General features: G+C 40.6%; 1 protein-coding gene across 1 annotated transcript in view; it reads left to right on the top strand.

Annotated features, from left to right (window-relative positions):
* Window positions 1–2,054: 2,054 nt before the first annotated feature.
* LOC132555420 (deoxynucleoside triphosphate triphosphohydrolase SAMHD1-like) overlaps window positions 2,055–10,706 on the top strand; it is a 74,632-nt gene continuing 65,980 nt past the window's right edge. The window contains 1 exon segment of the mRNA XM_060219771.1: window positions 2,055–2,084. Within this exon segment, the coding sequence (XP_060075754.1) occupies window positions 2,055–2,084 (30 nt within the window).

The raw sequence follows: 10,706 nt of genomic DNA, 5'->3' as shown, positions 1-10,706 counted from the left end.
CCGTGTCTGTCTTGTTTCGTGTTTTACCGAATCCGTGTATGTCTTGTTTCGTGTTTTACCGAATCCGTGTCTGTCTTGTTTCGTGTTTTACCGAATCCGTGTCTGTCTTGTTTCGTGTTTTACCGAATCCGTGTCTGTCTTGTTTCGTGTTTTACCGAATCCGTGTATGTCTTGTTTGATGTTTCACCGAATCCGTGTATGTCTTGTTTCGTGTTTTACCGAATCCGTGTCTGTCTTGTTTCGTGTTTTACCGAATCCGTGTCTGTCTTGTTTCGTGTTTTACCGAATCCGTGTCTGTCTTGTTTCGTGTTTTACCGAATCCGTGTATGTCTTGTTTGATGTTTCACCGAATCCGTGTATGTCTTGTTTCGTGTTTTACCGAATCCGTGTCTGTCTTGTTTGATGTTTCACCGAATCCGTGTATGTCTTGTTTCCTGTTTTACCGAATCCGTGTCTGTCTTGTTTCGTGTTTTACCGAATCCGTGTATGTCTTGTTTGATGTTTCACCGAATCCGTGTATATCTTGTTTCCTGTTTTACCGAATCCGTGTCTGTCTTGTTTCGTGTTTTACCGAATCCGTGTCTGTCTTGTTTGATGTTTCACCGAATCCGTGTATGTCTTGTTTCCTGTTTTACCGAATCCGTGTCTGTCTTGTTTCGTGTTTTACCGAATCCGTGTCTGTCTTGTTTGATGTTTCACCGAATCCGTGTATATCTTGTTTCGTGTTTCACCGAATCCGTGTATGTCTTGTTTGATGTTTCACCGAATCTGTGTATGTCTTGTTTCGTGTTTTACCGAATACGTGTATGTCTTGTCTCGTGTTTTACCGAATCCGTGTATGTCTTGTTTCGTGTTTTACCGAATCCGTGTCTGTCTTGTTTCGTGTTTTATCGAATCCGTGTATGTCTTGTTTCGTGTTTTACCGAATCCGTGTCTGTCTTGTTTCGTGTTTTACCGAATCCGTGTCTGTCTTGTTTCCTGTTTTACCGAATCCGTGTCTGTCTTGTTTCCTGTTTTACCGAATCCGTGTATGTCTTGTTTCCTGTTTCACCGAATCCGTGTATGTCTTGTTTTATGTTTTATCGATCAAGTTTTGCTTCCAACAAACAATATGAAGTTTATCCACGTAGTAATGGTTTTGTTTGTTTATGCGTGTGTGTGTTAACAAACCAATATACAAGATACTTCCTGAGTCCTTCAAGATATATCTTCAATATCTTAACATTATTGTTACACCATCAGTTTATATAGGTGATTCAATTTTTGCGGTCATCGATCAAGGTTAAAAGTTGAAGGTCACATATATCCACTTTCGAAATAAAAGTTACCTGATTTGTAATGAAGGTCCAAACATAATAAGCTCGTTTTGTCACCAAAGATTGGCAATGTGACATTACTTACTTGGATTGACCAACATTACAGGGCAGATGTCGATGAAGCAGAAGACGCTTACTCTTCCGATACGCTTGATCTTAATCCATTTGTGCCTTTCCACGAGTCACGTGACAGTCTTTATTTTGTTCACATTTTGCCCTGGTTTCATTGAATTTGAATCAAGAATCTGTTCACATGTTGATACTTGGTGTTTTTACGTAAACATTTTTACTTATACTTTGTAAGACCCTTTTCCTCTTAATTTTCTGATGCTTGTTATCTGGAATCATGAGCTGTGTACTATTTAACAATCACATCCTTCTCTATGCTACTTTTGACCTGTCACAGTTTAAGTGAAGCAGTTTTGTATTGTAAAGAAATGTGAAATTCGTAAAAATCGTCCAATTCGATATATTTAATGCAGATACAAAATCATAAAAAAAGTTTAAAACCGTCAAGAGACACAAACCATTAACATTTTCATACCTATGGCCGGCCAGTCAATCATGATATTTACAAACTCGAATCGCGTGGTACAATTACTCAGTGATTACACTAATTCCCAAGTGCTACTCATTTTGTCTGTAAAAGTTACAGTCGTAAGCTTAAGTGTCCTGTAGAAATTTCTTTGATTAGGGGGTATTCATGTCATTTAATTTCTCTTTGTAGGTACATCTGTCATGGAGCCTAAGAAACCACCACCAGGAAAGGTAGGTTGGATGTTTTGATGTAAACTTATATAATACACTTCTATATATAGTGATATATGCCCCAGCATAAGATTAGGGAAATGTCAAGGTTGGTAGCCGTGGGGTCAATCACACAAAATGCTGCTTTACACATCAAATAGAATCTGGCTTCAATTTAAGACAATAAACATGGTATAAGAATAGTTTATATATATATGTGTGTGTGTGTGTGTGTGTGTGTGTGTGTGTGTGTGTGTGTGTGTGTGTGTGTGTGTGTGTGTGTGTGTGTGTGTGTGTGTGTGTGTGTGTGTGTGTGTGTGTGTGTGTGTGTGTGTGTGTGTGTGTGTGTGTGTGTGTGTGTGTGTGTGTGTGTGTGTGTGTGTGTGTGTGTGTGTGTGTGTGTGTGTGTGTGTGTGTGTGTGTGTGTGTGTGTGTGTGTGTGTGTGTGTGTGTGTGTGTGTGTGTGTGTGTGTGTGTGTGTGTGTGTGTGTGTGTGTGTTATAATTTCCGTCCCGATAATTGAGACACGACTTGAGCTATAATTTTTGGTAAGCAACATGAACAATATCATACTTGTAATGTAGCCAAAACGATGGAGCATAAAATAGCAAACCTATCTTATAACATTGTTGGGGTTATCGGGCAGATATACTTCCCCTGATTGTGACTCTCTTACTGAGTAAGAGCGGTAGTTTGGTAACAGGGATCTGTGTGACCTTCATTGTTTGTTTATGTGTATTGTATGTAAATAAATATATTTAAACTCTTACAACATGAACAAAGTCATATATATTTTTCTTATATATGTATCCAATAAAATAGAGCAGAAAAAACAAGGAAGGAATTGTATCATAGCCTCAATCTACAGAAATATTTTAAGAATTCTGCGGTCAAGCCATCTAAGCAAGGACTTTTTTTCTATTTTGTTTCAAACGTTAATGCCTAAAAACGATATCAATAAGACCCTCGCGTGAATTTGATTCCAATACATTTAATTTGGTGATGCTGCTTTCTTCAAAACATGAATCTGGTTTTTATCTTGTTATCAGAAGCATACAAGCTTATATAAAATCAGTTATTTATTGTAATATTTCAGTTCGGCTTGATATTAAAATCCCCGTTTGTCTTTTGCTACTTTAAGAATTAACTTTCTTCCAACGCACAGTCATATTTGGTTGGTTTTTCCCTCTTCAATCCAAGTGGCTTAGATCGAAATATCCTACTTTGTAACTTTTCTTATATATTCTTATATATTCTAGTTCCTGGTTTTTCGTTTTCTGATCTCCTGAATCACCTTGTTTTTCTAGATTGGCTATCATGTCTATTAAATTCTCTTCTTTACTTTTTTAAAGGATATGTATGAAATGGTTCTCGCTCGAATTTCCACTAATAAAATTAAATAGTCGACCATTTATTATAAATTGTATATCTGTGTCTGGAATATCATTGATACTGATTAGTCTATATCTGGGCATAGCATACTGTGTTTTTATCCTGCAACCGCTTCGTGTATCAGCCAGTAACTACTGCCAGATAAAACAGTACCGTTATCCGTCAGTACAAAGTGCTTTATCCGTCAATACGATTCACGTGAAGTTGTTCCGATTTTCACCGGACTATTTTCAAGTTGACCTGAACTTTGACCTATTGTGTCATGCTAACGTAAACAAACCTGAGTAATGCCTATATATCGTATTTGTAAAATACGATCCATGTGTTTGGTTTTACAAATAAACAAATTATGTGAGACTATGCTGAAATTCAGCATTTTAAGAGAGTCTTTGGTTTTAATAAATTTTTAAAATGTTTATTATCTACAATCGTCAACTGTTCTGAAGTCCTACTGTCGTCTGCTAACTAGGCCCACAGCAATCCGGAAAAATGTCAGAGCATTCCGATGATGAAATCCACGACAAACAGACTTGGTTGATTTCAATTTCGATCTGAACTATGATGTTTTGTTGCCGAATACTGAGGAAGAAATTCAGGTACATTTAGATCTAAATGATGAAAATAACATCGGATGTGTATCAAATATTGACGAAACTGTGCTAGTCAAGCCCCAAGCCCCTGTGTCCCTTAAAGAAAACTTGATGTCACCGGGACCTGTCCGATTGATTGAAATTCCGAATGAATACGAGGAAACACTAATGGAACTGGTTGCAGAGATAAAAAAAAAATGAAATGGAGTTACAGAACATAGAAAAAGCTAAAGATGACCGTCCCCCACCCAATCTACTTGTACAATGCGCAATGAAATATACAACGAACAGAACTATATTTCATTGCGCATTGATATTTTCAAAAGGGGTAAATGCGCTTTTTATGAATGGAAATCTTCTTACGCGACGAAGTGAGGCCGCCGCTTCAGTACAAGCAAAGGTAAACAATATTGCGCTGTATTCGTTTTATGTAAACTTTGTTGAAAAATGGTTGCAGGATAAACAGAATACATGGTCAGTATCGTACAATACAAGGTTTATTTTTGACTCGGAACGAAAAGACTGAGATGGCTCGCCAAAGGCTCGCCATCTCAGTCTTTTCTAACCCTCGTCAAAAATAAACCTTGTATTGTACGATACTGACCATGTATTCTCTATTTGTGTCAGAAACAACTTTTTTTACAATTGCCAAACATTCCCTGTCTTCTAATAAAGAATTGTTTAATTTAAAAAAACCATTTGTTTTGTTCAATTCATTTAATTTAAGACTAATTATTGTCAAAGAATGGTCTGGTCGATAGCTAGGCTATATATTGACTTTTATCGGTACTCGATAATTTTCTGACACAAGAAACCAATCTTATAATTATACACGGTGTGTGTGTTGGAAGGGGATGAGATGTGTCAGTTAATCTTCTGATACCCTAGTTATACACGGTGTGTGTGTTGGAAGGGGATGAGATGTGTCCTTGTTAATCTTCTGATACCCTAGTTATACACGGTGTGTGTGTTGGAAGGGGATGAGATGTGTCTGTTAATCTTCTGATACCCTAGTTATACACGGTGTGTGTGTTGGAAGGGAATGAGATGTGTCAGTTAATCTTCTGATACCCTAGTTATACACGGTGTGTGTGTTGGAAGGGGATGAGATGTGTCAGTTAATCTTCTGATACCCTAGTTATACACGGTGTGTGTGTTGGAAGGGGATGAGATGTGTCAGTTAATCTTCTGATACCCTAGTTATACACGGTGTGTGTGTTGGAAGGGGATGAGATGTGTCAGTTAATCTTCTGATACCCTAGTTATACACGGTGTGTGTGTTGGAAGGGGATGAGATGTGTCTGTTAATCTTCTGATACCCTAGTTATACACGGTGTGTGTGTTGGAAGGGGATGAGATGTGTCTGTTAATCTTCTGATACCCTAGTTATACACGGTGTGTGTGTTGGAAGGGGATGAGATGTGTCCTTGTTAATCTTCTGATACCCTAGTTATACACGGTGTGTGTGTTGGAAGGGGATGAGATGTGTCAGTTAATCTTCTGATACCCTAGTTATACACGGTGTGTGTGTTGGAAGGGGATGAGATGTGTCAGTTAATCTTCTGATACCCTAGTTATACACGGTGTGTGTGTTGGAAGGGGATGAGATGTGTCAGTTAATCTTCTGATACCCTAGTTATACACGGTGTGTGTGTTGGAAGGGGATGAGATGTGTCAGTTAATCTTCTGATACCCTAGTTATACACGGTGTGTGTGTTGGAAGGGGATGAGATGTGTCAGTTAATCTTCTGATACCCTAGTTATACACGGTGTGTGTGTTGGAAGGGGATGAGATGTGTCAGTTAATCTTCTGATACCCTAGTTATACACGGTGTGTGTGTTGGAAGGGGATGAGATGTGTCAGTTAATCTTCTGATACCCTAGTTATACACGGTGTGTGTGTTGGAAGGGGATGAGATGTGTCAGTTAATCTTCTGATACCCTAGTTATACACGGTGTGTGTGTTGGAAGGGGATGAGATGTGTCAGTTAATCTTCTGATACCCTAGTTATACACGGTGTGTGTGTTGGAAGGGGATGAGATGTGTCAGTTAATCTTCTGATACCCTAGTTATACACGGTGTGTGTGTTGGAAGGGGATGAGATGTGTCAGTTAATCTTCTGATACCCTAGTTATACACGGTGTGTGTGTTGGAAGGGGATGAGATGTGTCAGTTAATCTTCTGATACCCTAGTTATACACGGTGTGTGTGTTGGAAGGGGATGAGATGTGTCAGTTAATCTTCTGATACCCTAGTTATACACGGTGTGTGTGTTGGAAGGGGATGAGATGTGTCAGTTAATCTTCTGATACCCTAGTTATACACGGTGTGTGTGTTGGAAGGGGATGAGATGTGTCAGTTAATCTTCTGATACCCTAGTTATACACGGTGTGTGTGTTGGAAGGGGATGAGATGTGTCAGTTAATCTTCTGATACCCTAGTTATACACGGTGTGTGTGTTGGAAGGGGATGAGATGTGTCAGTTAATCTTCTGATACCCTAGTTATACACGGTGTGTGTGTTGGAAGGGGATGAGATGTGTCAGTTAATCTTCTGATACCCTAGTTATACACGGTGTGTGTGTTGGAAGGGGATGAGATGTGTCAGTTAATCTTCTGATACCCTAGTTATACACGGTGTGTGTGTTGGAAGGGGATGAGATGTGTCAGTTAATCTTCTGATACCCTAGTTATACACGGTGTGTGTGTTGGAAGGGGATGAGATGTGTCAGTTAATCTTCTGATACCCTAGTTATACACGGTGTGTGTGTTGGAAGGGGATGAGATGTGTCAGTTAATCTTCTGATACCCTAGTTATACACGGTGTGTGTGTTGGAAGGGGATGAGATGTGTCAGTTAATCTTCTGATACCCTAGTGTGTGTGTTGGAAGGGGATGAGATGTGTCAGTTAATCTTCTGATACCCTAGTTATACACGGTGTGTGTGTTGGAAGGGGATGAGATGTGTCAGTTAATCTTCTGATACCCTAGTTATACACGGTGTGTGTGTTGGAAGGGGATGAGATGTGTCAGTTAATCTTCTGATACCCTAGTTATACACGGTGTGTGTGTTGGAAGGGGATGAGATGTGTCAGTTAATCTTCTGATACCCTAGTTATACACGGTGTGTGTGTTGGAAGGGGATGAGATGTGTCAGTTAATCTTCTGATACCCTAGTTATACACGGTGTGTGTGTTGGAAGGGGATGAGATGTGTCAGTTAATCTTCTGATACCCTAGTTATACACGGTGTGTGTGTTGGAAGGGGATGAGATGTGTCAGTTAATCTTCTGATACCCTAGTTATACACGGTGTGTGTGTTGGAAGGGGATGAGATGTGTCAGTTAATCTTCTGATACCCTAGTTATACACGGTGTGTGTGTTGGAAGGGGATGAGATGTGTCAGTTAATCTTCTGATACCCTAGTTATACACGGTGTGTGTGTTGGAAGGGGATGAGATGTGTCTGTTACTCTTCTGATACCCTAGTTATACACGGTGTGTGTGTTGGAAGGGGATGAGATGTGTCAGTTAATCTTCTGATACCCTAGTTATACACGGTGTGTGTGTTGGAAGGGGATGAGATGTGTCAGTTAATCTTCTGATACCCTAGTTATACACGGTGTGTGTGTTGGAAGGGGATGAGATGTGTCAGTTAATCTTCTGATACCCTAGTTATACACGGTGTGTGTGTTGGAAGGGGATGAGATGTGTCAGTTAATCTTCTGATACCCTAGTTATACACGGTGTGTGTGTTGGAAGGGGATGAGATGTGTCAGTTAATCTTCTGATACCCTAGTTATACACGGTGTGTGTGTTGGAAGGGGATGAGATGTGTCAGTTAATCTTCTGATACCCTAGTTATACACGGTGTGTGTGTTGGAAGGGGGCGAGATGTGTCAGTTAATCTTCTGATACCCTAGTTATACACGGTGTGTGTGTTGGAAGGGGATGAGATGTGTCAGTTAATCTTCTGATACCCTAGTTATACACGGTGTGTGTGTTGGAAGGGGATGAGATGTGTCAGTTAATCTTCTGATACCCTAGTTATACACGGTGTGTGTGTTGGAAGGGGATGAGATGTGTCAGTTAATCTTCTGATACCCTAGTTATACACGGTGTGTGTGTTGGAAGGGGATGAGATGTGTCAGTTAATCTTCTGATACCCTAGTTATACACGGTGTGTGTGTTGGAAGGGGATGAGATGTGTCAGTTAATCTTCTGATACCCTAGTTATACACGGTGTGTGTGTTGGAAGGGGATGAGATGTGTCTGTTAATCTTCTGATACCCTAGTTATACACGGTGTGTGTGTTGGAAGGGGATGAGATGTGTCAGTTAATCTTCTGATACCCTAGTTATACACGGTGTGTGTGTTGGAAGGGGATGAGATGTGTCAGTTAATCTTCTGATACCCTAGTTATACACGGTGTGTGTGTTGGAAGGGGGAGAGATGTGTCAGTTAATCTTCTGATACCCTAGTTATACACGGTGTGTGTGTTGGAAGGGGATGAGATGTGTCAGTTAATCTTCTGATACCCTAGTTATACACGGTGTGTGTGTTGGAAGGGGATGAGATGTGTCAGTTAATCTTCTGATACCCTAGTTATACACGGTGTGTGTGTTGGAAGGGGATGAGATGTGTCAGTTAATCTTCTGATACCCTAGTTATACACGGTGTGTGTGTTGGAAGGGGATGAGATGTGTCAGTTAATCTTCTGATACCCTAGTTATACACGGTGTGTGTGTTGGAAGGGGATGAGATGTGTCAGTTAATCTTCTGATACCCTAGTTATACACGGTGTGTGTGTTGGAAGGGGATGAGATGTGTCAGTTAATCTTCTGATACCCTAGTTATACACGGTGTGTGTGTTGGAAGGGGATGAGATGTGTCAGTTAATCTTCTGATACCCTAGTTATACACGGTGTGTGTGTTGGAAGGGGATGAGATGTGTCAGTTAATCTTCTGATACCCTAGTTATACACGGTGTGTGTGTTGGAAGGGGATGAGATGTGTCAGTTAATCTTCTGATACCCTAGTTATACACGGTGTGTGTGTTGGAAGGGGATGAGATGTGTCAGTTAATCTTCTGATACCCTAGTTATACACGGTGTGTGTGTTGGAAGGGGATGAGATGTGTCAGTTAATCTTCTGATACCCTAGTTATACACGGTGTGTGTGTTGGAAGGGGATGAGATGTGTCAGTTAATCTTCTGATACCCTAGTTATACACGGTGTGTGTGTTGGAAGGGGATGAGATGTGTCAGTTAATCTTCTGATACCCTAGTTATACACGGTGTGTGTGTTGGAAGGGGATGAGATGTGTCAGTTAATCTTCTGATACCCTAGTTATACACGGTGTGTGTGTTGGAAGGGGATGAGATGTGTCAGTTAATCTTCTGATACCCTAGTTATACACGGTGTGTGTGTTGGAAGGGGATGAGATGTGTCAGTTAATCTTCTGATACCCTAGTTATACACGGTGTGTGTGTTGGAAGGGGATGAGATGTGTCAGTTAATCTTCTGATACCCTAGTTATACACGGTGTGTGTGTTGGAAGGGGATGAGATGTGTCAGTTAATCTTCTGATACCCTAGTTATACACGGTGTGTGTGTTGGAAGGGGATGAGATGTGTCAGTTAATCTTCTGATACCCTAGTTATACACGGTGTGTGTGTTGGAAGGGGATGAGATGTGTCAGTTAATCTTCTGATACCCTAGTTATACACGGTGTGTGTGTTGGAAGGGGATGAGATGTGTCAGTTAATCTTCTGATACCCTAGTTATACACGGTGTGTGTGTTGGAAGGGGATGAGATGTGTCAGTTAATCTTCTGATACCCTAGTTATACACGGTGTGTGTGTTGGAAGGGGATGAGATGTGTCAGTTAATCTTCTGATACCCTAGTTATACACGGTGTGTGTGTTGGAAGGGGATGAGATGTGTCAGTTAATCTTCTGATACCCTAGTTATACACGGTGTGTGTGTTGGAAGGGGATGAGATGTGTCAGTTAATCTTCTGATACCCTAGTTATACACGGTGTGTGTGTTGGAAGGGGATGAGATGTGTCAGTTAATCTTCTGATACCCTAGTTATACACGGTGTGTGTGTTGGAAGGGGATGAGATGTGTCAGTTAATCTTCTGATACCCTAGTTATACACGGTGTGTGTGTTGGAAGGGGATGAGATGTGTCAGTTAATCTTCTGATACCCTAGTTATACACGGTGTGTGTGTTGGAAGGGGATGAGATGTGTCAGTTAATCTTCTGATACCCTAGTTATACACGGTGTGTGTGTTGGAAGGGGATGAGATGTGTCAGTTAATCTTCTGATACCCTAGTTATACACGGTGTGTGTGTTGGAAGGGGATGAGATGTGTCAGTTAATCTTCTGATACCCTAGTTATACACGGTGTGTGTGTTGGAAGGGGATGAGATGTGTCAGTTAATCTTCTGATACCCTAGTTATACACGGTGTGTGTGTTGGAAGGGGATGAGATGTGTCAGTTAATCTTCTGATACCCTAGTTATACACGGTGTGTGTGTTGGAAGGGGATGAGATGTGTCAGTTAATCTTCTGATACCCTAGTTATACACGGTGTGTGTGTTGGAAGGGGATGAGATGTGTCAGTTAATCTTCTGATACCCTAGTTATACACGGTGT

The sequence above is a fragment of the Ylistrum balloti genome, unplaced genomic scaffold, assembly GCF_031769215.1.
Source record: "Ylistrum balloti isolate Yb309-2 unplaced genomic scaffold, AGI_CSIRO_Ybal_v1 Utg370488, whole genome shotgun sequence".
NCBI lineage: Eukaryota > Metazoa > Mollusca > Bivalvia > Pectinida > Pectinidae > Ylistrum > Ylistrum balloti.
Note: the sequence above shows the minus strand (reverse complement) of the source record. Positions and strands in the feature narration are given on the sequence as shown.